Below are 26,917 nucleotides of genomic sequence, written 5' to 3'. Positions count from 1 at the left end.
AAACTTTGTAAAAAGAAAGGGTCTTTTGACAACCAAAAATATCTAATCTGAGCCCCGAAAAAATGACAATAGGATTAAATAAAGAATCTTTATATATGTTTTAGACTTACAAAGAATCAGTAGACCTACAGAAAAGTTAGGAGTTTAAACAGTTACAGCTTTTTAATCCAGTCCAGGTTTGGTCCTTTAGCTTCACTCGGGTGGTTCGGAACATCCGGCATGTTGCCGTCGTCTCGAACAGGAACTGGAAAGAAGAAAAAACAGTGGATTTTAAGCAAGGCCGTAGCCATGGAGTCAACATTGGGGGGGACGAAATCTGCTGGGGAGTCTGAGGCCCCCCCCCGGAAAACTTTTTACGTTTATTTATTAATTTTAGTATAGTTTTTATGATAATTTCAGACAGAGTGCGTGGTTGCCTGTCGTAGCACATTTATATTTTGTTCATATTTTTATACCAATATATTGGGAGGGACATTTTGACCAGATTTGAATATTGGGGGGGGATGTGATAACAGCCCTGATTTTAAGAACGAATGTTCATGAATGCATCATTTTGGATGTTTTAGGTTTATCCTTCTATGCAATGTAAGATTGATGTTACTGCGGAATTCTGCAATGTATTTGCAATTATAACATATATAACATACCCCTAAATGTTATAGCCTACTTCTGAATACCAATGCTGAGTGAATTCTCAGATTTAGTGTGTGGTTGACACCTTTATTCAGTACTACAATACACGGGAGTGAGTGTATTGTAGTACTAGTTAAGTAAGATTTACCTGGGTAGTTGAAGGGTACAGCTGAATTCAACATTGCACTATATTTCGTGAAGGGACTGATGATTGGTACAACAACAGCTGGAAAGAGACGAGATATAATTGAGATTACAGACTGCGTTGCGCATAGACCAGTTAATTTAAACACAAACTGTTTCCTGAGTTTCAACTACTGACCTAGGAGACCAAGCGCGCAGGAGACCAACACCACTGGCTCCTTATTCCACGCGTTTTTGAGGAACGCACCAAACGCTGCAATGACAATGTAAGAATTAATCAACGGTGGAAGACGGTTGTTTATCTAGGCTGAAAACTTGATTTGAACAATCGTATCTAGCATTTTGAGATCACTGTCGGCGGGTCAACGTTTGTTCTAGGTTCCCAAGTCATACCAGCTAACTAGCTCGTAGGCCAAGGTCACATCATCTGTTGGTGGACATACAAAATATTGATTGTTGTATACTTAGCTTGATTATAACGTGTTATACCCTAGAACTATTCAATACAAGTGGCTAATTTGATGCCGTAAATCTACAATACGCTGCCTGCTTGATACGAAGAAAGACAAATTTCACCAACCAGCCATGTTGTCCTCTGTAGTCTATTGTGGATTGGAATCATGGGAAGTGTAGTTGAGTTATAAAATGACGTATTTATTTTGCGCCTATCACGACCAAAAAAATGGACCGTTGGGGGTGTGAAATAAGAAAAGACCAATGATTCCTTGAGCTTGGCAGTCAATGGATGGGGTAAAGTTCCCACAGTGTTAGTGTCTTTGACGTTCCACATGTACTAGTCATCCATATAATATATGCAAACTGAGTAGCTTGGAAAATGTAAAGTCTTCCAGGAGCGTCAATAGCAAACGAACAAGCTAGCTAGCACTAGCTACCTAGTTAGCATAGTAGCTAATGAGTGGATAGCTCTGTTTTGGTACGTTGTTGAGCGGGTAGCGTGAACGGACAGAAAGGTAGGTAGTGTGGATTGAATAATCAAAGTTGGGTACTAGCTAAAGTATAGCTAGCTCGTACAGTATTCAATTATTGCAGTGACTTGAGTGAAGTCAGCTGACTGCTGTCTTTTTTGTGTAGCTCTAGTCTAGCTAACTGGCTATCTCTTCTCGGTGTAGTTAGCTACGAGACATTAACGCCTGTGGAACCCCTGACTGTTGTCTCGTCAACAATACAATTAGCCTAGACTCCGATACTTTGGTTGGATACTTTGATATACTTTGGATATTTAAAACGCTACTAGCCGCATCACTCACGACTGAAAATAAGACCCGTCCCGAGTGTAAAATAGAATACCAATGATTCTTGATCTTGGCGTCAGTAAGTGACGCAAGGCACATGCCTTTCAGTCGCCGACTCAATTTCCCATTTTGTGCCCTTCTATTTTCAGATGATGGAGGATTTTTCTGGACTGGCTTTGCCCCCTCTTTTTGGGGGCCACATTCTTGAAGCAGAGTTGGAACCCGGTGGCGTTGAGTTAGGTCCTGGGGAGGTAAGTGTAATGGCATGGGTGTATATAGTAGAAACATGATTATTGAAGTGGGAAAGTATAACACCTTATATCAGTTGTCAGCTTTGAATTCAGAATGACAGCTTCAGTTGAATCCTAACTTTCCACATTCCCAGAAGTTACATTAAGACTCAAAGACCTGTTAGCTAGTTTGTTTGTATAATTGTAGCGTTGTTATCTGCTAAGTAGTAATATCATTATCACTAGGTAGAGCTGGGCCCAGGAGGCAATGAACTGCTTGAAGGTGGGGCGTCGAGACCTGGGCAGGAGGAGGAGGAAGAGAGGAAAGAACTCAATAAAAGAAAATGTCTGGCGCTGAGCAGGTGGTGTAAAGAAGTCGAACAGGTCAGTGACGATCTTTCGTACACGGGATGGTGTTTCGTATTCCCAGTCCACAATAAAAATCCATCACGTAACCCGATGAATTATATAAGATGAAGTTTTTGCTCAACGTTTCCCTAGGTGAATGAGAAACTGCTGGGTCGGCTTCACCAGGTTCAAGCTCTAACGCGCCGCATGAAGAAAGAGAGAAGGTAAAAATTAGGTTGGGTTATATTTTGATAGCGGGCGTTGACCCTTGCTCATGATATAACACAATTCCCATCTGCAGGTTTCTAATGAAGACACTGGATGCCCATGGCGATGACTACAGACATTCTCATCTCACGATAGTGCTTGAGGTATTCATTATCAAAAGCCTGTATCTATGTAAATAAGACTCTTGCCATTCTAACTCGATGCTCAAGAATCACGACAAAAACAAATTTTGTTTTGTCTTGCCTTTCAGGATGAGTCTAGTTCCCATTTAGACTCTTTGGCTACAGCCGAAGATGAGAGGTTGAATGGCATTCCTGGCTCTTCGCCGCCCCTTGTGGCTCTCCAACAAACAGGACCCAAAAAGAAAAGGCATCGAGTCCCAAAACTGGAGAGGGAAAGAGACCCACAGGTAGGTAAAGTAAATCAAATTAAACCGCTGGAAGAATTCCTCACTGCTTTTGTTTTACATTTAGTCATTTAGCAGACGCTCTTATCCAGAGCGACTTACAGTAAGTACAGGGACATTCCCCCCGAGGCAAGTAGGGTGAAGTGCCTTGGACACGTCGTCATTTGGCACGGCCGGGAATCGAACTGGCAACCTTCAGATTACTAACCCGATTCCCTAACCGCTCAGCCACCTGACCCCCCATCTGACTCTCGCTCCTCTCCACAGACTGAAGCAGATATGTCCCAGTTGGCCGAGGCACAGTTTGGTGAATTTCCCAGCCCAACTTCTCTGTCTCACTGACCAAGGTCATAGCCAACTGTCAGGACATGTGGTGCAGAAATCAGATGCTTGGACTGTCAGCTGAATGGACATGGTGTCGAGGACACAAACTGTGGTTTGAGTTTATACTCCTGGGCGTTCCCTTCGTTTGGAAACCTTCCCTGGTTCTGTTCAGGATTTCAGTGTTATGCTCTTCTTGATTTATAACTCTTCTTGCAGCAGTCCAGAGGAGTCTGTAAAGCCTGAATGCACACTGTTGGTTACTGGTCTAAAGATCTTATGGTCAAAGTTGTAATGACTGATGTAGTGAGATTTATGCAGATGTGTTGAATGTTGAAGACTATATGGGGATTTCTTTTTTTTACAATAAAAGATTTTGAAGGTTATTTTGATTGATAGGCCCAAATTAACTTTTGGATGTTGCTATGATGCATTAACTGTTGTGTGAATTTTCTTCATGTCACATCTGACCTAGAGTCGGTGTGTTAATGCTATTGTTTTTAATGTTGTGCTGTCTGAAATGTATGTTCTGCATTCATTCGTCAATCCTAATTTATCGCAAACTGATAAGCCAATCACTGGAATTTTAAATTGCGGATGTTGAAACTGTCCAATCTTAGATCGAAGGTAAGATTTAGGGCGGAATCTAAATTTGGGGGTGGGATTTAGCTGCCGTCCATCTTTAGAGTACAGTCAGATTGGCGAAAAGAAAACAAAAAATTGGAAGTAAAGAAGACTTTGGGGAATTTGTTCTGATTGTATTTGAAAAAGACAAACGAAAAGCCCTAACCCTAGGTAAATGTCGAAAACAAGTGTGAATTTAGCTGGTCGGGTTGACCTAGTTTCCCTTATTTTCCTGAAATTCTAGCTAGCCAGCTAGCTATTTTAGCTAAGCTGCGAGCGAGCATTGTCAATACAGTAGCTAGCCAACAAGCTACAAATTGTTAGCACTCAGCTAGTTACAAAAAACAACATAAAACGATAACGATACGACATTAATATGACTTCATTCTTTTAATCTTATGCATATGCATGCAATTAGTTAATAGCATTGAAAATGAGTTGGCTATCGAAACTAGCTTGCAAGATAGCCAGTTAGCTAACGAGCATGTCACGTTAGCGTGTGATAGCAAACAAGCTTCAATGGGGTAAACGTCGCTTACATCGGATACATTTTCCTTATCTTGAAATGGCCAAATTATAGCTAGCATCACATAACAGGCTTGTTGTTTGAAGTTGTTATTGTAGCTAGCTATTAGTAGTTGAAGAGGGAATACTCAAATTATTATATATCGTCAGCTGGGCAAGTTCATTGTTTCTTTGTGCACATTGTGCTGTTTTTGGTAATGTGATGTTTCCCCCTCTCTCTGTCAGACGGAATGAGGACATCGTCGTAGTTAAAGCCATGGCTGACAAGAGAAAACTTCAAGGTATGTTCTTTGACAAGCCATGATGGACGTGAACATTGACTTCACTGCTCACCCCACTTTTGACATCACCTAGCTAGACTATAGAAGCTGACAATATTGATACGTGTGCTGCTGAACTGTGAAGTTGGACCTTTCTCAAATAACATGTTCTGAAACATTATCCCACATTCAGAACCACGTAATGAGCTCAAATGAGGCCCTCTTTGTTCTACCAGGTGAAATCGACAGATGTTTGAAAAAGGTAGCAGAAGGTGTAGAACAATTTGAGGATATTTGGCAAAAGGTAAGGAGTACTCAGTGGTAGATGCACATGTTATGGAGAAGTGTACAATTATTTGTGTAACATTACTTTTTATTTTTCAGCTCCACAATGCAGCCAATGCAAATCAGAAGGAAAAATACGAGGCAGACCTAAAAAAAGAAATAAAAAAATTACAAGTAAGCAAACAAACTTGAATTGTGGCCATATTCATTATGTGTTTATGTCTGGCCTTAAATGTTAATAATTGGTGATAAACGTTTCTTTCTAGCGATTGAGGGATCAGATTAAGACATGGGTGGCCTCAAACGAGATCAAAGACAAAAGACAACTAGTGGAGAATCGCAAACTCATTGAAACGGTAACGATCTAAACCTCAAACCCTTATCAACATTGAAAATGTTTGGTTGTCATTGATGATTCGTAAATTAGCAAAATAAGTCATTTAATGTGTGTGTGTGTGTGTGTGTGTAAAAAACAAAAAACATAAGGATCAAGGTTTCTGTTCTCTCTTATTAGCAAATGGAGCGATTTAAGGTGGTGGAAAGGGAGACGAAAACAAAAGCCTACTCGAAAGAAGGCCTGGGGCTGGCTCAGAAGGTGGACCCTGCCCAGAGGGAGAAGGAGGAGACAGGAACATGGCTCACGGTGAGGCCTCTGCCTAAACCCTCCAGAGGGGAAAGCTGCCCCTCACTTCTCACCTCATAATTATCTCCTTTCTGCAGAACACGATAGACACTCTAAACATGCAGGTGGACCAGTTTGAGAGTGAGGTGGAGAGCCTGTCGGTACAAACAAGAAAAAAGAAAGGAGACAAAGAGGTCAGTTTCTTTCCGACTTCCCGTCATGCACCTCTGCGGTTGCTGTCTGTACTCGTTTGTGCTGTTTTGTTAAAAAACGTTTCCAGAGCAGCTTCAAAACCACCTGTGCCTTTCTCCTTGGCTGTTCCGTAGAAACAGGATCGCATTGAGGAGCTCAAGCGCTTGATCGAAAGGCACAGGTACCACATCCGCATGCTGGAGACCATCCTACGCATGCTGGACAACGACTCTGTCCAGGTGGACTCCATCCAGAAGATCAAGGACGACGTGGAGTACTACATCGACTCTTCCCAAGACCCGGACTTTGAGGAGAACGAATTCCTGTACGATGACCTGGACCTGGATGATATACGTAAGTGGATGAGCCCTCTGCTGTGACTGCTGGTTAGACCTGGATGATCAGTTTAAGCGTGTGGGCTACAGTGTGATGGTGTGTCTCTGTGGTGACTGGATTGTTCTCTGCGTCCTGATCTTCTCCAGCTCTAGTGGCCACGTCTCCGTCGGGCCAGGGCACCATAGAGGACGAGATGTTCCTCCACTCCGGCAGCACTCCCACCTCCACCACCTCCTCCTCCCCCATCCCTCCCTCTCCAGCCACCTGCACAGCCGTAAGCACACCTGCTCCTCAGACCTTGTGGCTGTGTTTAGTCTTCAGAACGCACACTCTCTTTTCAGCCCGGATATTAACGTACTGTGCCGTTTTCGTAGGAGAACTCGGAGGACGATAAAAAGCGGGGGAGGTCGACAGACAGCGAAGTCTGTCAGGTGAGCTTCTGACCCGCCCTGTTTATGGGCCTTCTGTTGTTGAACTGTCCGAGTGTAACTTTGAACCAGAGTATGTAGTCTGTGTGCTTGACTATCTCGTGCTGTGTCAATGTCACCAGTCTCCTGTGAAGAACGGCACCCCCTCCTTGTTATCATCCTTCTCCTCGTCGGGCACCTCCGGTTCCTCCTCTTCCTCCTCTTCTCTGGTGTCCATGGCTACTGTTGTCGGGGGGATTCCCGTGGTTTCCATGGGCAACAGTCTAATAGGGAGCTTCAGCAGCGCTGTGCAACAACATCAGCACCAACCTCCACCGCAACTTCCGCCCCAACAGCCAAGCCAACCACAACTACCACCGCCACCTCAAACGAAACCCTCTCTCCCCCCCAACACCACCCCCAGCCCCCCCAGCCACCCTCTGCTCTCCGCCTCCACTGCCCCCTCTCTTCCCACACCCAGCATACCAATTTCAGCCGCTCCAAACCCCCAATTGCTGGCCTCCTCTGGGCCTAGCCCCGCCTCCAGCCTGGGGCTAGGGTTGGGACTGGGTCTGAGTAAAGGTGGCATGACGGGGACCAGCAGCGCCAACCAAATGTCTGGTCTGGGCCTGAGCGGCATGTCTCCCCTCAGCACGATGGCAGGGCTCCTGTCTGGCTCCACGCCCACCCCCTACGCCCAGGCTGCTGTGGGAGGCCTGGGTCTGAGCAGCAGCCAGTCCAGCGTGTCCGTGGAGAGCAGCATCTCCGGCTCCAGTGGAGTCACCACCAACGGGGCTGGTGCCGGGCTCGGGCTCCTGGGCTCCAGCCCCGCCCACAGCACTCTGACCGGGGGCATCCTGGGGCTGGTGTCTGGGCAGAATGTTGCCCCTGGGCCCCCTCAGATGCCCCCCAGCCCTGTCAGTGTGGTGCCAGGAGGGGTGGTGGGCATGATGGGAGGTAACGGAGGAAGTGTCGGGGCAATCGGGGGAGGAGTCGGGACGAACGCAGCCCCCGCCAGACCACCCAGTGGCCTGAAGCAGAACGGAAGCACAAGTATGTTGCATGTTCATATGCATAATCTGTTCAGTAGACGTCTGACTTCTCCAGCTAAGTGACCATGTTGTGCTCTCGTCTCCTAGGTTACAGTGCTGTAGTGGCGGAAAACACAGCAGAATCGGGCCTAAGCACGCCCAGCCAATCACAGAGCAGCCAGCCCTCATCCCTAACCTCCTCTGCCAGTCAGCCGTGAGTGGAGCTTCGTGGCATTCCATCACAGCGCTCGAGTCATTTTGCACGGAAAGTTTTTTTTTTTTTTCTCTTTTTCTCAAACTCTCTTTCCTCCTCGATCCTCCACAGAATGGACAACGGCCCCAGCCTGATCAGTTCCATCACCCTGCCCCCCAGCTCCCCGTCCCCCTCGTTTTCAGACGGCAACCCTGGAGGATCCAGCCTGCTCAACGGGCCCCACTCCTACACGCAGGCGTCTGAAGGTCTCAAGGTGAGGGGAGACCGGGGGGGAGGATGCTGTGGATGTGGAGAGAGAGAGAGAGAGAGAGAGAGAGAGAGAGAGAGAGAGGGGGGGTAAAGGCAGCGAGGGGTTAAATTCTGCCTCGTCTCCTCAGCCTGGGTAGTTAATTGGCTAGTGGTTGCAATTGGCCAGAGTCTCCTCACCTGGTGTCAATCAGGGACAGGTAGAAAGGAGAGAGCAGAAGGAGAGACTGCTGGGAGGACAGGATAGATCCAGGCAAACTAGAAGGTACTCAGCCAGGCTGACAGATGAAGGTTTGATCTTTTATACTTTTGACCTGCCTTTTTCTACCAGTTACCTTGAACTTGATGGAGTTCTGTCTGTCACATAGGAGAGGTTCTGAAAGGTAGAACCGGGTACTGCCAGACTGAAGTGTTGTGTAATGTTGGGAGAACACTGGAACCTCCACGGCAACCATTTTGACCCGTTAAGAAAGATTAGTCCCGCCACGCTTGCACCATGCAGGGCCCTGCAGTCAGATGCAGCAACCAACTCTCTGGCGACGTAAACCCACAGGCAGGCATGGATGATGTGTCAGTGTAATGACGGATGTAATGACGCTGTGATAACTTTAGGATAACCTGTAGAGCCTGCCCTCTATCTCCAGCTTCCCACAGACCTCCGTCAGATACTGATGGAGTCCAGGGGGACGGTGCAGGCCGCTGAGCTGCCAGGGACCATGGGTACAGCCACTAACACACGAAAGAGAAAGCAGTGTCAGGTAGAGACACACACACACACCCCCCGTTAACTATTCATCAACACATTCACACACAGCCTTAAACCTTCCCCCTTCACACACACAAATAATTTAACACCTATGATTTAGAAATATATCTACTTTTTTTAATTTACTTTTTCTTATATCTGTCATGTCCATTTGACATACCCGACACATAAAAACACACACCAAATTGACACACTAGATAGTGGTCAGTGCTAGCATGACTATGCTAGTTTGAGGTTGTGTATGGTTGTGGTTGGTGTGTTCCCCCAGCGGGAGCTCAGTCACTGTGGCTGACCGTGGGGGTTCTAGCTGGGTACGGGAGTGTGTGGTCTCGGAGTAGAGACGCCAATCAAGGAAGCGGAATCAAAGCTGACAATCTTTCTTTTGGGAGTTGAGTAGAGTGATGTTGGCCCGTCTTTCTCATAATGTTAAAACTGTTCTTTTTTTAACCCTCGATTTCCCTCTTGTTTCCCCCGTCTACCTCTGCTTTCCTTCACCCCCACCACCTCCTCCCTCTCTTCCATCCTCTCCTCCTGCCTCCTCTCCCCACCACCTCCTCCCTCTCTTCCATCCTCTCCTCCTGCCTCCTCTCCCCACCACCTCCTCCCTCTCTTCCATCCTCTCCTCCTGCCTCCTCTCCCCACCACCTCCTCCCTCTCTTCCATCCTCTCCTCCTGCCTCCTCTCCCCACCACCTCCTCCCTCTCTTCCATCCTCTCCTCCTGCCTCCTCTCCCCACCACCTCCTCCCTCTCTTCCATCCTCTCCTCCTGCCTCCTCTCCCCACCACCTCCTCCCTCTCTTCCATCCTCTCCTCCTGCCTCCTCTCCCCACCACCTCCTCCCTCTCTTCCATCCTCTCCTCCTGCCTCCTCTCCCCACCACCTCCTCCCTCTCTTCCATCCTCTCCTCCTGCCTCCTCTCCCCACCACCTCCTCCCTCTCTTCCATCCTCTCCTCCTGCCTCCTCTCCCCACCACCTCCTCCCTCTCTTCCATCCTCTCCTCCTGCCTCCTCTCCCCACCACCTCCTCCCTCTCTTCCATCCTCTCCTGCCTGCCTCCTCTCCCCACCACCTCCTCCCTCTCTTCCATCCTCTCCTCCTGCCTGCCTCCTCTCCCCACCACCTCCTCCCTCTCTTCCATCCTCTCCTCCTGCCTGCCTCCTCTCCCCACCACCTCCTCCCTCTCTTCCATCCTCTCCTCCTGCCTGCCTCCTCTCCCCACCACCTCCTCCCTCTCTTCCATCCTCTCCTCCTGCCTGCCTCCTCTCCCCACCACCTCCTCCCTCTCTTCCATCCTCTCCTCCTGCCTGCCTCCTCTCCCCACCACCTCCTCCCTCTCTTCCATCCTCTCCTCCTGCCTGCCTCCTCTCCCCACCACCTCCTCCCTCTCTTCCATCCTCTCCTCCTGCCTGCCTCCTCTCCCCACCACCTCCTCCCTCTCTTCCATCCTCTCCTCCTGCCTGCCTCCTCTCCCCACCACCTCCTCCCTCTCCTCCTGCCTCCTCTCCCCACCACCTCCTCCCTCTCTTCCATCCTCTCCTCCTGCCTCCTCTCCCCACCAGGCTCCGGAGCCTCTGAGCTCTCTGAAAGCCATGGCCGAGAGAGCTGCCCTGGGGTCGGGTCTGGACGGAGAGATCCCCAACCTGCACCTGACGGAAAGAGGTCAGAACACACCAGACGGATGTTTTCTAGTTTCATTATTTGCTTCAGAACTGTCCAGGTTTTGTGCAGTCAGACATTTATTTCTCATATTCGCCCTCTCTCTCTCTTATTCCCTCTCTGTGTAATATTCTCTCTCCCATTCCCTTCCTCCTGGTCCTCAGACATCTTCTCTGGCTCGTCGGCTGCGCCCGGCACTCCTGCGGCCAGCCAGCCGTCGCTGTCGGAGGTGAGCATCCCCCCCTCCCTGGGGGTGTGTCCTCTGGGGCCCACACCTCTCTCCAAAGACCAGGTGTACCAGCAGGCCATGCAGGAGTCAGCCTGGACACACATGCCGCACCCCTCCGACTCTGAGAGGATCAGGTGAGAACTGTCAGCTTCTGACCCAACCTGTCATGTACCGTCATCACTGTCAGCTTCTGACCCAACCTGTCATGTACCGTCATCACTGTCAGCTTCTGACCCAACCTGTCATGTACCGTCATCACTGTCAGCTTCTGACCCAACCTGTCATGTACCGTCAGCTTCTGACCCAACCTGTCATGTACCGTCAGCTTCTGACCCAACCTGTCATGTACCGTCATCACTGTCAGCTTCTGACCCAACCTGTCATGTACCGTCATCACTGTCAGCTTCTGACCCAACCTGTCATGAACCGTCATCACTGTCAGCTTCTGACCCAACCTGTCATGTACCGTCATCACTGTCAGCTTCTGACCCAACCTGTCATGTACCGTCATCACTGTCAGCTTCTGACCCAACCTGTCATGTACCGTCATCACTGTCAGCTTCTGACCCAACCTGTCATGTACCGTCATCACTGTCAGCTTCTGACCCAACCTGTCATGTACCGTCATCACTGGGTTTCTTTGAAAAATTTAAAAAGCTTTTTTTTGGTGGGTAAACACATGAAGCATGTAGTGGTTACCAAGTGTGTGTATAAGATTGAGATTCTAAACCTGTGTGTGTGTGTGTGTTACAGACAATACCTGATGAGGAACCCTTGTCCCACACTGCCCTTCCACCATCAGATGCCCCCCCACCACTCTGACTCCATAGAGTTCTACCAGAGACTGTCAACAGAAACTCTGTTCTTCATCTTCTACTACCTGGAGGTAACACACGCACACACACACAGTCTGGGCTACATCCAGAGGTTCCCCCCCTCCTCGTCTCCTCACTGTTCCTCCCTTGCTCTGTCTCTCTCAGGGCACCAAGGCTCAGTATCTGTCTGCCAAGGCTTTGAAGAAGCAGTCGTGGAGATTCCACACCAAGTACATGATGTGGTTTCAGAGACACGAGGAACCCAAGACCATCACAGACGAGTTTGAGCAGGTACAGCAGCTGAAGCTCTCTTGGCCCCACGCGTCGCGGGGGAGAACGATAAGCAGGCCCATACATTCACCACCGTGGCCCAGCAGGACACTGAACTTGGCTGGCTGAGGGGTTTCAGAAGCTAGCGACGCAGATGAACTCTTCTGTGTCTCTGGATCAGGTCTGTTAGTGGGCCTGCCGGGTAAATCGGTTCTTTACCTGATTCTATTCTTCTTTCTTTTAGGGCACTTACATCTACTTTGACTATGAGAAATGGGGCCAGAGAAAGAAAGAGGGGTTTACCTTTGAGTACAGGTACCTGGAAGATCGAGACCTGCAGTGACGGACGGACAGAGAGAGAGAAAGACGTGCTGCTGTTGACATTCCGAGACTGAACTCCAAACTGTGGATAGAGATTGTGATGTGTAGTAGAATCCTTCTCCTGACGTGGAGACAGGAGTGTATAGGCTGCATCTGAAAGGATACCACCTTCCCCCATATAGCACCCTACTTATGACCACAACCAACAGGGGTCTAATCACAAGTAGTCCACTACATGGGGAAATAGGGTGTCATTCAAGATATGCGTTTGTGCCTGTCTGTGTGCGCACTCAGTATATGGCATTAGGAAAAACCTACCCCATGCATGTTCCTCATGTTATGTTTCGTTTTATTTTTCCGTTTCAACGAGAATCTCCTGTACCACCTACCCAACTGGAAGTCATTGACTAAAACACAAACATTGGATTCGGTTAAAGAAATTGCCCATCTTGGATTTTACCTGTTATTTGGGGTTTACAATAGGGAAGTACAGTGGACAATTAGACATGGTGTGTAGGAGTGTCTTCTTATAAGACACTATGATGCCTGTTGAACATGGTCACTGTTAGACATAGTGATCGATTATCAATAGTTTTATTGATATTGTCTTGGTCGTTTAAACACTGAGAATGACCATAGGGCGTCTCCTTGTGACTGGGAAAGACGGTCCTTATTGGACATGGATTAAATTGCTATGCAATTGAATTGGTGTCTGCCTCCCTCTCTTTACAAATAATGTTTTTAAGTTTAACTGTAAAAGAAAACGCATCATTTTTGGGGCATTCATTATGTTTGTGATATAAACTAATAAAAGAGTCTGAACAAAGTATTAAAGTTTTTTTTGACGTAAGTCTTGAATAATGTTTATAAATTTTGAGCAGCTCCAATTGCCCTTTTGAAACAGTACGTCAGAAATGGCGGGAATTGGTTCCTAACTCTGCTTTAAAGGCAGTGTCAATCATCTCTTAGTACGACCGTACAAATTACTGTAATTTTTCTGAATCCCATAAAAATGACCAGTCAACTTGTCATTTCATTCAGTTTGTTTTGGTTGCAGTTCTTTTATTTCCCCTAATTTGTTCAGTTTCACACCAGTTATTTCAATGAAAAATAAACATGAGTTTTGTGTAATGGGATGTATTCTGGTTCCATTAGGTGTTTGACGCAATTTTCACAAATTTGGACAAACAACCCCACTGTGGACGTGCGGCAAATTGAACTAGTTTGGGTACGTTATTGTTTTGCTTCAGGAACACGTCATGTGTCTCCACTGATGTAGTTCCTGTCTTTATGAGCCTGGGAAACTTGTACCACATCTGCATGTTACCAGTTTTTCTGAAGGCTAAAGAGGGTTATCGAAAGGAAACCAGCGCAATGTTCTGAGAAATGCCTTTTATACATTCTATTTTTAGGCTTTTGAGGAAAGGATGGTCAGATGACAAATGTGAATTTCACAAAATAAATATTTACAGATTTTCTCTTATTCAATTGTCAAGGTTCTGCATGGGAGATGTCAATGTGGCATTGCAAACAGGATTGTAAAATTTCAATAAAATACTTTTCAGAAATTATAAATCTAACATGGTCTTGTCATAATTAAAAGGTTGAATTAAATGTACGTATGCTGTCCTTTGGCATTTGTGTCATAAGGGCAATTACACCATCTTGTAGAAAGTAACTGAGCAGGAAACCTCTGTGGCTCAGTAAGTAAGCATTTGTACCATCGAGTCTACTTCCAAACACGGTACCCCTAAAAATCTCGCTCAAACCAATTGATAATTCATTTTACTAATATCAGTTAAGTACAGTTATATATGTTACCTATGAAATTTAAAGACCTTGGATGAAAAGCTGTCCGTTTTAAGGCCTTAAATTTAAAGTTCAGAATTTTAGACTAAGACCCCGTGGGAACCCTGTTAATTCATGCAAGAAACCAAACATACAAACTTAAGAAAATAGTTACGCCATTTCCATTAATCACCATACATTCAGAGACAAGGTAAGAAGTTGTTTCATTTTATTAAAATGGAACAAATATGCAAGTTGAACTAAAAATAATTCAAAACCAAATATACAACCTTAAAAAAATATTGTATCAGTTTCAACGATCTTACTCATGGCGTGTGTTTAATTTCTAGAGCAGATCTTTCAGACAAGTACTCAAAATCACCAATGTGTGTGTGTGTGTTTGTAGGTTGTTACAGCTGTTACATAGTGTGCCCTCTTCACATTTTCACTTCGCTCTCTCCTCCCTCCTTCTTGACCTTCAGGAACTCGGCCATGTTGGAAAAGTATTTCTGATTGGCCTCGGCCACCTTCTTCTCTGCCGCCTGCGGGTTCACGATCTCCAGCCCCTGAAGGAGAGAACGCAGGGGTGAGAAGGACGTAACAAACCATGGTGGCCTCCAAAGCTGAGTGGCAGATGATGGCAGGGTGGCGCTGGTGCAGGAAGTGACATCATGGAAAGGGAGGATACCTGTAGAGGAGTGAAGGCCACGCTGGAGCTGGTTCCTGAGGAGCGGTCCCTGACCGTGGACTTCCCTCCGTACGTCATGCTCTGTTTCTGCAGCGTTCTCTGCAAAAACCAAACAGTTACATTTAGTAATTTAGCAGACGCTCTTATCCAGAGCGACACAGTAAGTACAGGGACATTCCCCCCGAGGCAAGTAGGGTGAAGTGCCTTGCCCAAGGACACTGTCATTTTGCACAGCCGAGAATCGAACCGGTAACCTTCAGATTACGAGCCCGACTCCCTAACCGCTCAGCCACCTGACTTCAGTTAGAGTAGAATACACTGAACTTTGTGATGTGTATTGTGTCTTGATGTTTCCATGTGTTGTCTGAACTGTCATGGTGTGGTGACAGAGTTTAGGGCTCGTTTACCTGGAGGGACTTGGATATCCTGGCTTTGGTGGCTTCGTTGACCTGGGCCTGTCTGACACGCCCACTCCCACTCTTTCCTAGCTGCCCCAAGCTGAACCCCAGGTCCTCCTGGTACGCATCGTCCTCAATCTGACACGCAGACAAGAGTTGCATGGGTTTTAAAAATGCTATCTGCATCTCTCAAGACTAAATTACTGGGATCAAGAACAAGCTATACACAGTGTGTATATGCTAGCCATTTTGTAGAGGTAAGGAATCTGTCCTGCTGACCTCTGCGAAGGTCATCCTGTTGGCGTGCTTCCTGATCTCAGTCAGACCTAGGCGCTCCTTCATCTTACGATACCTTCAGAAATAACAGGACGGAGGAAAGAGAATATTTTGTACTTTCTTACGTCCCATCTCTGCATCAGAGAACATACCCTGGCTGTCTGCATCAGAGAACATACCCTGGCTGTCTGCATCAGAGAACATACCCTGGCTGTCTGCATCAGAGAACATACCCTGGCTGTCTGCATCAGAGAACATACCCTGGCTGACTGCATCAGAGAACATACCCTGGCTGTCTGCATCAGAGAACATACCCTGGCTGACTGCATCAGAGAACATACCCTGGCTGTCTGCATCAGAGAACATACCCTGGCTGTCTGCATCAGAGAACATACCCTGGCTGACTGCAGAGAACATACCCTGGCTGTCAACATGTAAACAGGAAATGACCCCATACCTTCTGCCTCCCCTCTTCTTCCTCTGGCCATCAAGCGGAGCAGGTAGTGGCTTCACCGTCTTCACAGGTGGAGGCTCTTGCCATTTGTCAAACTTCCTCTCAATCTCCTCCTTCAGATCATAGCCCACCTGCAAGAAATCAGACGTGAGTACCTCACAAGAGGAGTTGCATTCATCCCACTCAATCCTAGAACAGAAACGGGGGTCGATTTGAATCCGCACCCCTCCCGTCGCCCCTCACGGTCTTACTTTGCCCCCTGAGCTCTCGTGGAAGCTGTCTACTCTGGAAGCCAGGGTGCACTTCGCTGCCACCAGACGAGCCGCTTTCCTCCTCAGGTCCTGTACCAATTAAACAGCCATTAGCCCAACAGCAACTGACCAGCTAGCGACACAGTTCTGGAAGATTCTAAAGGGTTTGGACTAGGGATGCACATCATTAATCGTGTAACCAACTATACGAATGTTTACTGGTTAATACTATCGATTAAACAGTATTGCCGATTTAGAAAAGAATAATCAACCTATTTTCTTAGAAAAACATTTTCTCAAACATTTGTCAACGGTTATCGGTCAAAATGGTTAGTTTTTTTCTTTAAAATGAGCATGTGAAGAGCATTCACCGGGGGAAGGGACTGTACGACATCGCAGTGGTAGATGTAGCCTGTGTGGGGAAGCAAGGAGGCGCTGCTGAAGCCTGACAGAGTCCTCCGCTGGGCCCCCAGGAGCATCAGGTTACAGGCCGGCATCTTGGACAGGTTGGTGAGGCCTCCGGCAATACCTTCCAGCCAGACAGGTGACTAGGGTCAGTGACCTTTATCTACCTTCAATTAGGATTACTGTATAGAATGTCTGTGGTTAGTTTAACAGGTTGCACTCCCTCACCCATGATTTTGGCGGCAGTTGAGGCTCCAACGATGACGGACAAGTTCGGAGCGATGAAGGACATCCTGGACTCCACGTACTCGTAGATTCTGTGCTTGGATTGGTTGAGCTCCAGAGCCATGTCGCAAGCCTCCTCCAATCGCTTCAGCTCATCATCGCCCAGCAACGTCCTGCAAACACCACAAGGTTCTGTGTGATTCATCACTGGAAACACCGTATTGTGACAGGAACTAATAACAAGACCGGAAGGACATTGTTGGATCTCAAACACAAACATGACAGTTGGTTGTCGTACCCCTGTGTGGTCGAGGCTGTGACGCTGACCACCATGATGGTGGCGTTGGTCAGGATCTGCTGCAGTGTCTCATTATTCTTGCACTTGTCCAGGTTATTCCCTAATTCCTAAGAAGAACAAACACACACTAGATGTCAACAACAGCAGGCAAAGTAATAAAGCACTTTGTCTTTTATTTAACGGTTATACAGAATTTCTTCAGAGCCTAAGGGAGTAAAAAAGAAAACTCACCTTCACTGCCCGGACGTAATCCAGAGAGTTGGGCACGAGGGACTCGAGCTCTGGAAACCTTTTGGAGTACTTGTCACGGACAAATTTGTGAATGATGTCTGAAACAAAGACGCATGAATAAAAACATATTCCTTAATTTTTTGGGTCTGAAACTTTAGCAATATTGATAAAGCAGTCAGGATTTTAATCAGAATGATTGATAAACTGGTTAACCGGTCAAATATGCTGGTCTAGGACAAAACTCACTGAGTTCGTTGTCGATCTCAACTGTGAGGTTGTTTGCTGCTACAATCAGTCTGTACTCTGGGTCAGACTCCACTGGACCTGAGACTGAAGAACGAGAGAGGGGTCCGTAAACGCCTGGAGCTCCGATGCTTTTAGACGGACAAATACATTATCATAATATAAATATCTAAAATTCACCTTCAGTATTCTTGTTCTGATTCCCCACATATTCTCCAATTTTTTCCATAATCTCTGAAAACTACACACAAGCAAACGTGTTATTTTTTTTAAGCGTATTGTGAAAGCAAATATACAACAGGGTAAACCAAATTCATGTTGAGACACAAAGTTGCGAAGACAAACCTGTTTGCTGTTACGCAGTTTTGCAATGGATGCCACGCTCTCAGTTCCACTGTAGTCCACCTCCATCTCCTCTGGGATGTCCTGCAGGCCTCCTTCTGCCTCTCGCTCCGCGGCCTCCACGTCACTCTCCCCCTCTTCACCCACTGTGTACAAGCCATCCTCACCCTCATCCCCAGCCTCCTCCAGGTCGGCCAGGAGTTCGTCGGCCAAAGACATCTACAGGGGAAACAGGCGATGCAAGGTTGAGACAATCAACAAGAGAGAAAACAAGCTTGGTATAAAAAATAAAATAAAAAAAACATTGAGGCCACTGATCCAGCTAGTTTTTCATTCGATCCAGAGAAACGGCAAAATAATTACTTCAAAACTGATGTAAATCAACAAGGAAACATCCCAATTCAACATATTTGTCTGTTGTCCATGCACCAACATGCTACTGCTAGACTAAGTAGCTAGCTAAGTAGCTAGCTAGCTATCCAAGAGAACTAAGATACAGCTACAGAAATACAGCAAGATAAATTTGTAAGCAAGATAAACATTTTCACATTGAGATTGTTTACCTCGCAAGTTTGAACGCCCTGTCCAAACGGGAGATTTTAAACCTATAAACGTAAAGAAAGATCAACGTGTAACTGATTGTTTGTAGCTGCTCAACGGTGCGCTTTCGTCTGTGGTCGCAGATTAAATGCGTCATACGGAGGCCAAAAAAGGAGTTCTGGGAATTGTTGTTTAAAAAAAATAGGTATTGTGCATAATTATATGCATATTCACAACCTCCGTCTTGTTTGTGTTGAGCTTTCATATCAAGTTTAGTCATAATAGAAAGGTGGTATGATGTGCTATGTCTCTATTCTATCGATGTCTAGTAACAAAGGGGTGGGGGAGGGGAATTTGATTCGTTTTCATCTCGGTCCTTGTTTAAGCCTTCGTTATGGAATTAATAAAGTAGTTTCCCCTTCACACCAAGACAATAGGCATAGCTTACAACAAACAGCGGCAGTTCTCTTTCACATAATGCCATACTTTGACCGTGCGTGTGAATATAGAATAATACAATTTAATATCATACGTTTCACAGTTTTTAAATTGTTTTTTTATTCCCCCAGTTTTATACAGTATCCCACGAAAACCTTTTTTTTTTTAAAGAATACAGGTTTTAAACTGACATTGAAACAAATGAAATTCGACCTTGACTGCATGAAGGATTGTTATTACTAGAAAATAAAAACGAACAGATACATCAACTTATGGAGTTATTTACCAATGAAAGGCTTAAATCTTTTCATGCTAAGCTACATCAATTGTCCTCAATTGAAGAAAAAGAATGACAAGACAACCAATTAATTGACATTTGAAAATAATATAACATAGATACTGTAGATACATTAGAGGACATTGTTTAGTACAGAATGGTAGATATAAAGACATTAAATTATACAAAATACTTTTTGCAATTAATAGGTTTGGGAAAATATCTTGCTTTTATTTGTTATGAAGAAGTGAAATATTAAGAAGGTATTACCTAGATACTTTTCTCCCAAACAATTCTGATAAAAGTAATTGCACAAAAATAAATAAACAATATTTACATTTCATGGAAATCAATTTTAAATAGATAAATCAATAGACAAATAAATAATTGCTAGACATAAGTAGATCTTTTAGAATAAAAAGTAGAAAGAAACATAGCTTGCTTTTACTTTTCGTGCAGTCTAAGAACACATCTAAATTAAACAGCTCTAAAATGTTATTGTATTCACTTGTATGACGATCTTTTTACAAATGTTTAATGAATACTCTCAAATACAGGAGGTAAGCATATTCTGTCCCTAACTGCTCCTTACAATAATGGCCGACGACGGCGATGAAAATCATTTTTACAAATTGAGAATTTAAATCCAAGCCTTCACAAAGACAAACGATTAAAGAAAGTGCGTCCCTGTACCTTGGTGTAACAGTACAACAGAAAGAAGCAGGAAAGGAGAAGATAAGCTGGTAGTACACAATGAGACTCCCGTTGCATAGCTGTCAAGTCTGTTTCAGATTTTACAACGCTCCAGGCTCCTCCTGTCCTCTAACAAACTTCCTTCGCCGGTCACTACAAATCAACGCCTAAATACAGTTTGCAAAGGGAGGAGCTCAATGACCTAAGGTCGCATACAAAATCCTGTTGCTGGTAAACCCTGGAATGTGTCCAGCTTCTTGAACGGGAGTCTTGTCTTGCCTGATCGATATAAAAATAGTCTCTGAGAATATCTGATGGTCGGCTAACACACTGGCTACTCTCAGAGGGTTCTGGTCTAAGGGTTCCGGAACTCCACGTCACTTTAGGTGGGGGTCACTGGCAGGGCTCACGGTAAAGCGTGATGATGTCACCGGGTTGGACCCCACAGGAGACCTTGGTTTGATTGACAACTCCTCTTTTCTTTTAGAGTTTTTGCCTTTGCTGTTTGCTCCTGGTGGAAAGACAGGAGACAGATGTAGGTTGGACTGGTAAACACAAACGTAGTACAATAACTTAAAAGAACCTCTATAGGGACAGACAAACAATGAATCTAGATCTATTAGAGCGAAGAGAGTTGAAGCACGTCTACATAAAAAATAAAAGTAACAGTTAAAAATACTCTATTTCAAATGGAATACTTTTTTTTATCCTTGCAGAGCTTTGAACTGTTCAACTCAAGAGGGCTGTATCATGAAAGCATCTCATTTTGGTGTTGATACATCTCTCTATATCAAAACTCCAGAGGGAATTCTCAGCCCAAACTCTCATTATTCAGTGAAATGGAGCGATCAGTGTGTGAAATGGGGCCTTCTGGAGACCATATAAAAATACGATGGAGAACGCAGCTTAGAGGATTGCATTGTTGAGCACAAGATTTATGTTCCTACTCAATTCTACATGTCACAGAGTGTGGGGGCTAATTACGGGAGATTAATTTTGGTTGCATATTTACATTTAGTCATTTATCAGGCGCTCTTATCCAGAGCAACTTGCAGTAAGTCAGGGACGTTCCCCCTGAGGCAAGTAGGGTGAAGTGCCTTGCCCAAGGGTCATAGACATACCTCCTGTATTTGAGTCATTTTGCACAGCCGGGGAATCGAACCGGCAACCTTCTGATTGGTAGCCCGATTCCCTAACCGCTCAGCCATCTGACCCCTATTTATTTAGAGCCGGGGTGGGAGGAAAACAGAGCTCTCTGTTTCAGTGGGTGGAGCCATGTTGGGATATTTAATGTTGGTTATCAGGCATGTAGTTTGTTATCACTAAGCATTGAAATGCAAACAACACGTCAGAAATAAACATGGTGTCAACTACAAAAAGGTGCATCTCCAGAAGATAAAGTTTCTTTCACACATACGTACCATGTACGTCAAATTTAGTGCTTTTTCCAGGGGCTGGAGTTGGACTGGCAGGCGCAGAACCACTCAGCTCATTGGTTGGAGTTTCCTGTTCAATTGATACAAAAGACTCCAGTATTAAGGATCCATGTCACAATTATGTTTAGTACATAGAGATATTTTCATGTGAGCACATAATGCGAGAGAGCGTACCTGATCGAAGAGATAGACAGTGACATCATCAAAAAAGGACACGTTGCGTCCCTTGTCTTTGTCTCTGTCCGTCGGCTCCTTCGGAGACTTCAACAGACTCCGCAGGCCCACCCTCTTGTCCACGTCCGTTTCCGTGACGACGATTACCCTCCGAGAGCTTTCATCTTCCTGTTCGTCTTCCTCCTCGTCGTCAAGGTCACTTCCTGTGGACAAGCCCCTCCTTCTCCCACTTCTGTGCCCTAGTACCCCGTCTCCAAACCCTCCTTTGGGACTTGGGGACAGAGGGAGAGCGAGAGCGAGGGGTGGCAAGGCGAGGGACAGGCGAGCTAGCTTGGCTGTAAGAAAAAATGCATTTTTTAGAATGGAAAAAAAAGGAAATCAGGTTTCTGACAGGCTCATGTGCCTCTTTGTGTGCATTTCAGTAGTTTTTACAACTTGAGGACACACACACAGACACTTTAGGTACCTTTCATTGCTAGGTTTCCCACAGGCTGAGGTGACGTAACCTCAGGCTGTTCGATCACAGTAAACGGTTCATTGGCAGTTCCACCAGAGACGGTCTGGGGCACAGGACTGCACGCTGGCTGCGGCTCCTCCATCCTGTTGCACAGAACATGTTTACAAAGGTGCATTGGGATTTTAAGGGACCCACTACACTAAATATCCCCAAATTTTTCATCACAGCGGATGATTTCTATTTAAATGGCAGTCATACCTCTCAGGGGCTTTCCTGTCATTTCCAGTCACTGGGTCTTCGCTGGCTTCTGTGGTGTTGTCTCCCCAGGGGCGCAGAGTGACAGTGTCGCTCACCGTGGTTCCCCAGAGAACGTTGCTTTTAACATTTTCGCTGAGGGAGAACTGTAGCCTTTCCTCACACACCTGGAGAAAGGTATCGTGAAATTGTTGCGTAGTGTCAATATTTTAAAATACAGAAAAGAAAACGGTGGAATCGAGTCGAAGCCCGTGCTCATATTTACCTGCATCATGAGGCCGTTCTTCGTGGGCATTTTGGAGAGTGACCCCTGGTCCTTGGAGTCAGGAGAATGGCATGGCGAACGGGATGATGGGCTTTGTAGTTCGTTCCTGTCGTCCTGTGGTGATCGTTCTGACCCGGTGTGAGAGTCTTGGAGCAGAGAGGCTGCTACAATCAGTCTGTACTCTGGGTCTGACTCCACTGGACCTGAGACTGAAGAACGAGAGAGGGGTCCGTAAACGCCTGGAGCTCCGATGCTTTTAGACCGACAAATACATTATCGTAATATAAATATCAAAAATTCACCTTCAGTATTCTTGTTCTGATTCCCCGCATCTTCTGGCAGCTCATCTGAGCTCTGAGAGACGCCATCAACATCCTCCCTCAGTTCGAGCTTCCTGTTCCCCTCTGGCGTCAAGGTTTCACAGGCCGTCTCACCTTTAACCCCTACCCCAGCAGCTCTAGTCTTCTTCTCAGGTGTCTTCTTCTTCATGGACCCCAGCATTTCCAGGTTCCCTAGGAAGAGGTCCTCCTCGTCCCCGGATATGCAGCAAAGCTGCTCCAGTTTCTCAAAATCCTCCAGGGCTTCTTCGTCCAGATCCTTCCACTCTGAGATCAACAATTCAGGGATGGAGTTGAGGGAGTGCTGGGGGAAAGACGGGAGGGCGGTGGGGGGTTTTTGCGACGGTTTGTTTCGGTAATTTCCGTCCACTGTGGCGGAAGCGAGGCGAGTCTCATTCTGTCTGTCGTCAGGGAGAGACGGGAGCATTGGACGCACAGGTGAAAGGTCAAAGTTGGCTGAGATACCTCTACTATGAGTAGTGGTGGGGGTTAACTCCTGAAGGGTTGGTTTTGAGGCATTAGGGTGACTTGAGGGTGTGTAGAAGTATTTCTCTGAGCTGTTAAAAAAGTTGTCCAGATTCATGGGATCAGTGTCCTCCTCCATCTCTACAACAGAAGGCGGTGGACTGGGAAAAGAGTCATCCAAACTTTCTAATCGGTCGTCTTGGACGTCGAGGTCTACACTTGGAGGGGGGCTTGGAAAGTCGACAGAGCTAAAGTTGTCTACCAGTGGGTACGACTGTCCGATCTCCTCTTGTATCATGGGGCAGTTATCGTTGGGAAAAGAGAGAGGAACAGACGGAAAAGATACATCCCTTAAATCCTCGCCTGCATTTTCAAAACCAATAATCTGTTCCCTCCCTTGCCGACCAATCACGTCGCTCCATTCAGCTTCAATGTGTATGCTTGGGTCCATGTCTTCTAGGTCTGGCAGGAGGTCTACTGGAGGTGCTTCGGTGATGCAGACAGCTATATTTGAGTGTATGTTTTCCGATGTATCTGTGTTATGGTTCTGTGAATCCACACCCTGTTCCTCGAGCAGGGGTTCGGTGAGGTGATTCTGTGGCCATCTATTGAAGTTCTGATTCTCCCCGTTCTCAGGGGAGTCTTTTTGTGAAGACACCACAGGCGCTTGATCAGAACTGCCCGTTTCTGTGAGTGACATGAAACGTTCCCGTCCTTGTGCCGAGGACTCCTGCTCTGGGGTCTCTAGATTCTCCACCTCAACCTCCAACAGATCAACTTCAAGATCCCCTTCGAGATCCTCAACTTCTTCCGGATTCTCAATGTTTTCCTCCTGCTGAACCTCCATGGCCCGGCGAACCTCTTGGACGTCGATGCTTTCAGAAGGCCGGTGTGTGGACAGCTGTTGCTGCGGAGGCTCCTCCTGGAGCTCAGAGAGGCCAGGCCGCCCCTGCGCCTCGTGGTTCTGCGCCTCGTGGTTCTGCGCCTCGTGGTTCTGCGCCTCGTGGTTCTGCGCCTCGTGGTTCTGCGCCTCGTGGTTCTCCATGTTCTCGGCGCCGTGGAGGACGTCTGGATGAGGCTCGCTCCCCGCCAGCTCATCGTTCTCATCGGCCTCCCACAACTCCTTCCTCACCGCCGACCCCTCCCTCTCCTCCCAGGCCTTCTTCCCAAACCCCGAGAAGAACTCCGATCCCAGCTCGGCCTCAGGGTTCCTGTTCTCCGAAGATGCCCACTGGTCGTTCTCGGCCGGCCACAGGTGGAGGTCTCCCTGCTGGAAGCGATGGCAGTCGAATTCGCCTCTCACGGCTCCTCCGTCCCCCTTCTCGTCCTCCTCCAGCCTCCTCTCGTCCTCCTCCAGGGTGTTCCACAGCTCTTTCGCTTTCAGCTCCAGGTCCTCTCTGTCTGGTGAAGTTTCGGGAGACCCCTCCGCACCCTCAGGACTCTCTGCCTCGGCTCCTCCCCCGGCCACGCCCCTTTGAGGAGACTTGTCCTTCGTGGCAGCGCACAGCTCTCCGGCGGCTAACTGTTTCTCCGACTTGGCCTTGGCCTTGTCGTCCTGGCCCTCGTCAGAGTAACACAGGTTCCTCAGGCCCAGCTCGTTCGCGTCGGCGCGCTGGATCTCCAAGCCCTGCATCTCCTCATGTCCTCTGGACCCCTCGACGCCACCATCGGCCCAAAACGAACGGGTGAGACTGCTCTCTCCATCCTCTGGGACTTCCCCGTTGTTAGGTGTCACAGCTGTGGGGAGGTCATCAGCGAGTTTGGCGTCGCTGGTTTGTATACCGTAAAACCGAGACAGCCTGGATTCTCTGCTGTCGTTGTCATAGTGAGATGGTGTTGGAGGTTCTATATTCTCATGCACAGAGTGATGTCGAGTCAGTGCTGCTAGATCCTCTGCTTGTTTGGAACCAAATAATTCCCCTTCTTTAAGACCTGATATGCAATCATCTGGCTGATTGTCTGGTATTGATTTCACACTATCTGCCTCAGAGATGTTATTTGTAAGTACTAAGTCTTTTTCCTCTGCATCCTCAAATCTCACGCTGTTCGACTGCACATGAGAAACAATGTTGTCTGTATAATGATGACCTATTTGAGCACCATCACTGTAAGGGTACCCTTTCAGTGTCTCATTATCTAAATTAGAGAACATCTTAGCAATAAACTCAACGCTCCCCTTGGTCTGAGGATCTTCAGACTGTAAACCTGACTTCACCAACATCTTAGCTGTAGACTCACTGTTCTCCTCCTGGAAAACACCCGAATCCTCCCTCTGATCGAACTCTAACCCCGTCAAACCTTTCCCTTCTGTATTGGAATCGTCATTGAGCCCTTCGTCACCAACGTGAGCAGTGTGCACGTTTGTTTCGACCGTGGAGTCAGAGATGACCTGGCTCTTCTTAAAGGGGCTCTTTCCCCCCGGCTCCACCTCTTCCTCCACCTCCGTCTTCTCCTCTATCCCTGTCAACGTCCCTCTCTCTCCTCCCCGTCCGCTGGTCGGTCTGGACGCGTTTGGCCCATCACCGCTCCTCCTGTTAAGCCCCTCCCCCTCCCAGTCGCTGTCAGAGAAGTAGGCGGAGTCTCGATGAGGGGTGTCACTCCCCAGGGCTCTCCACCCTCCTGGCCCTCCTCCCCCCACCCAGGGGTCACCAGGCGTGAGGCAGTCGGCTGAGCTAGAGGTCAGGGGGGAGAGCGCTGAGTCCGTGGGGGTGACGGTGGAGAGAGAGACGTCAGGTGACGGGTCCCAGTCGGGGGTGGTCGGGATGGCGGCAGGCTCGGCGGGTACCGCAGGGTCGCCGGGGCCGGTGGCGTCTGACGCCTCTGTTCTTGATTGGTGAGAAACATCAGCAACTTCGTTCTGTGTCTGATGCTCCGTCCCTGTGACGATGACCTCACTGTCACCTGTCATCGTCTCAAAGGTGCTGTGCACTCCTGTAATCTGACTCTCTGTATCGACTGTGCTACTGGCTGGTTTTCTATCGGAGAGCACGTTCTCAGGGTCTTCAGTGCTGCTCTGCTGGGATGGAGGCTGGGCCAGAGATTGCCTAAAGAGCTCCCTGGGTCTCTGGTCCTCCCTGGCAGGTAAGGCCGGGCAGTCGGACTCCTCTGCTGGTGTTGGAGCAGTCGTTTGATTAAGCAGGAGGCCGTTTTTCGGCATGATCTCTGACAACACAAAGTCCCCGTGCTGGGACTGGGTCACTGAGCCGGAGGAGTCGTTGACCTTCGACCCCACAGACCCCGAGTCAGTGGAGCCTTGACCTTCCGGTAGAACGGTCTGTTTATTGGAGCCTATGTGCAGGACTGGGACCTCTGGTCGGAGAGTGACCTTGATCTCGCTTTTCTTGGCGCGCTTGGTCACCTGTGCGTAAATGGCCTCCGTTTGCGTGTCGTCTTTGCCTCTGCTCGACGCTCGTACCGAACTCTCCGACTGGAAGCGGATGGTCTGGGAGGAACCAGGGTCTATGCATATGGACTCGTACTCAGGGGTCACGGGCGTGGACGCGTGAGATGCCTCGCCCTGTTTGTTGGAGGAAGCTGCGTTCTGTCTGGATATGATCTCTGTCAGAAAGGTCTCTGCTGACTGGATCTCCTTCAGGAACTCCTCTCTGGTCATCTCTG

The 26,917-nt window shown here is 47.4% G+C and overlaps 5 protein-coding genes across 14 annotated transcripts; 2 read left to right on the top strand and 3 right to left on the bottom strand.

The window, feature by feature from the left end:
• Positions 1 to 74: 74 nt before the first annotated feature.
• ndufa3 (NADH:ubiquinone oxidoreductase subunit A3) lies at positions 75 to 1,432 on the bottom strand. Its single transcript, XM_062465927.1, has 4 exons — positions 1,358 to 1,432; positions 956 to 1,030; positions 782 to 859; positions 75 to 244 (listed from the first exon to the last, which is right to left on the bottom strand). Exons 1-4 carry the CDS (start codon positions 1,362 to 1,364, stop codon positions 153 to 155), a joined length of 252 nt encoding a protein of 83 aa, XP_062321911.1. The 5' UTR covers positions 1,365 to 1,432; the 3' UTR covers positions 75 to 152.
• On the top strand, positions 886 to 3,920 carry tfpt (TCF3 (E2A) fusion partner). Of its 6 annotated transcripts, none has more exons than XM_062465908.1 (7): positions 886 to 1,043; positions 2,180 to 2,281; positions 2,507 to 2,644; positions 2,762 to 2,832; positions 2,910 to 2,979; positions 3,087 to 3,245; positions 3,510 to 3,918. In XM_062465908.1, exons 2-7 carry the CDS (start codon positions 2,180 to 2,182, stop codon positions 3,582 to 3,584), a joined length of 615 nt encoding a protein of 204 aa, XP_062321892.1. In that variant the 5' UTR covers positions 886 to 1,043; the 3' UTR covers positions 3,585 to 3,918. The 6 variants fall into 6 exon arrangements, with proteins under 6 accessions (XP_062321892.1, XP_062321895.1, XP_062321889.1 ...); XM_062465911.1 differs by lacking the exon at positions 886 to 1,043 and adding an exon at positions 1,381 to 1,527 and having other exon boundaries at positions 3,087 to 3,249; positions 3,510 to 3,920; XM_062465905.1 differs by lacking the exon at positions 886 to 1,043 and adding an exon at positions 1,381 to 1,527.
• A 294-nt stretch (positions 3,921 to 4,214) lies between these two features.
• Positions 4,215 to 13,067, top strand: cnot3a (CCR4-NOT transcription complex, subunit 3a). Of its 4 annotated transcripts, none has more exons than XM_062465764.1 (19): positions 4,215 to 4,358; positions 4,938 to 4,993; positions 5,209 to 5,276; positions 5,357 to 5,431; positions 5,524 to 5,613; positions 5,772 to 5,900; positions 5,978 to 6,073; positions 6,206 to 6,425; positions 6,554 to 6,681; positions 6,782 to 6,838; positions 6,958 to 7,867; positions 7,954 to 8,059; positions 8,171 to 8,312; positions 8,950 to 9,063; positions 10,631 to 10,730; positions 10,892 to 11,090; positions 11,710 to 11,842; positions 11,937 to 12,062; positions 12,286 to 13,067. In XM_062465764.1, exons 2-19 carry the CDS (start codon positions 4,969 to 4,971, stop codon positions 12,382 to 12,384), a joined length of 2,817 nt encoding a protein of 938 aa, XP_062321748.1. In that variant the 5' UTR covers positions 4,215 to 4,358; positions 4,938 to 4,968; the 3' UTR covers positions 12,385 to 13,067. The 4 variants fall into 4 exon arrangements, with proteins under 4 accessions (XP_062321748.1, XP_062321747.1, XP_062321745.1 ...); XM_062465763.1 differs by having other exon boundaries at positions 4,264 to 4,358; positions 5,166 to 5,276; XM_062465761.1 differs by lacking the exon at positions 4,215 to 4,358 and adding an exon at positions 4,638 to 4,711.
• Positions 13,068 to 14,357: 1,290 nt separating this feature from the next.
• On the bottom strand, positions 14,358 to 20,002 carry prpf31 (PRP31 pre-mRNA processing factor 31 homolog (yeast)). The gene is made up of 15 exons (XM_062465816.1): positions 19,906 to 20,002; positions 18,525 to 18,568; positions 17,965 to 18,180; positions 17,800 to 17,860; positions 17,623 to 17,706; positions 17,377 to 17,474; positions 17,146 to 17,252; positions 16,851 to 17,020; positions 16,589 to 16,746; positions 16,218 to 16,307; positions 15,970 to 16,097; positions 15,516 to 15,588; positions 15,246 to 15,374; positions 14,839 to 14,937; positions 14,358 to 14,716 (listed from the first exon to the last, which is right to left on the bottom strand). Exons 3-15 carry the CDS (start codon positions 18,178 to 18,180, stop codon positions 14,588 to 14,590), a joined length of 1,542 nt encoding a protein of 513 aa, XP_062321800.1. The 5' UTR covers positions 18,525 to 18,568; positions 19,906 to 20,002; the 3' UTR covers positions 14,358 to 14,587.
• Positions 20,003 to 20,284: 282 nt separating this feature from the next.
• Positions 20,285 to 22,660, bottom strand: lmtk3 (lemur tyrosine kinase 3). Of its 2 annotated transcripts, none has more exons than XM_062465887.1 (6): positions 22,497 to 22,660; positions 22,235 to 22,398; positions 21,986 to 22,119; positions 21,520 to 21,854; positions 21,331 to 21,415; positions 20,285 to 20,410 (listed from the first exon to the last, which is right to left on the bottom strand). In XM_062465887.1, the coding sequence occupies exons 1-6, from the start codon at positions 22,524 to 22,526 to the stop codon at positions 20,337 to 20,339; spliced, it is 822 nt and encodes a 273-aa protein (XP_062321871.1). In that variant the 5' UTR covers positions 22,527 to 22,660; the 3' UTR covers positions 20,285 to 20,336. The 2 variants fall into 2 exon arrangements, with proteins under 2 accessions (XP_062321871.1, XP_062321870.1); XM_062465886.1 differs by having other exon boundaries at positions 20,287 to 20,420.
• Between the last annotated feature and the right edge of the window lie 4,257 nt (positions 22,661 to 26,917).

This window comes from Osmerus eperlanus, chromosome 7 (genome assembly GCF_963692335.1).
Source record: "Osmerus eperlanus chromosome 7, fOsmEpe2.1, whole genome shotgun sequence".
NCBI classification, from domain to species: domain Eukaryota; kingdom Metazoa; phylum Chordata; class Actinopteri; order Osmeriformes; family Osmeridae; genus Osmerus; species Osmerus eperlanus.
Note: the sequence above shows the minus strand (reverse complement) of the source record. Positions and strands in the feature narration are given on the sequence as shown.

Excerpts from the sequence above, each read along its gene's own strand:
- tfpt (XM_062465905.1), top strand. Across the intron at positions 2,980-3,086 it reads ATCTCACGATAGTGCTTGAG|GATGAGTCTAGTTCCCATTT; the intron begins GTATTCATTATC and ends CTTGCCTTTCAG. Across the intron at positions 3,246-3,509 it reads AGAGGGAAAGAGACCCACAG|ACTGAAGCAGATATGTCCCA; the intron begins GTAGGTAAAGTA and ends TCCTCTCCACAG.
- prpf31 (XM_062465816.1), bottom strand. The coding sequence starts at position 18,180 with ATGTCTTTGGCCGACGAACTCCTGGCCGACCTGGAGGAGGCTGGGGAT. Across the intron at positions 17,707-17,799 it reads TCAGAACAAGAATACTGAAG|TCTCAGGTCCAGTGGAGTCT; the intron begins GTGAATTTTAGA and ends CTCGTTCTTCAG. Across the intron at positions 17,475-17,622 it reads TGAGATCGACAACGAACTCA|ACATCATTCACAAATTTGTC; the intron begins GTGAGTTTTGTC and ends TCTTTGTTTCAG.
- cnot3a (XM_062465761.1), top strand. Across the intron at positions 6,682-6,781 it reads CTCCAGCCACCTGCACAGCC|GAGAACTCGGAGGACGATAA; the intron begins GTAAGCACACCT and ends CCGTTTTCGTAG. Across the intron at positions 8,060-8,170 it reads ACCTCCTCTGCCAGTCAGCC|AATGGACAACGGCCCCAGCC; the intron begins GTGAGTGGAGCT and ends GATCCTCCACAG.
- lmtk3 (XM_062465886.1), bottom strand. The coding sequence starts at position 22,526 with ATGCCCACGAAGAACGGCCTCATGATGCAG. Across the intron at positions 22,120-22,234 it reads GACAGGAAAGCCCCTGAGAG|GATGGAGGAGCCGCAGCCAG; the intron begins GTATGACTGCCA and ends TCTGTGCAACAG. Across the intron at positions 21,855-21,985 it reads GGGAAACCTAGCAATGAAAG|CCAAGCTAGCTCGCCTGTCC; the intron begins GTACCTAAAGTG and ends TTTTTCTTACAG.
- ndufa3 (XM_062465927.1), bottom strand. Across the intron at positions 860-955 it reads CTGCGCGCTTGGTCTCCTAG|CTGTTGTTGTACCAATCATC; the intron begins GTCAGTAGTTGA and ends GTCTCTTTCCAG. Across the intron at positions 245-781 it reads TGTACCCTTCAACTACCCAG|TTCCTGTTCGAGACGACGGC; the intron begins GTAAATCTTACT and ends TCTTCTTTCCAG.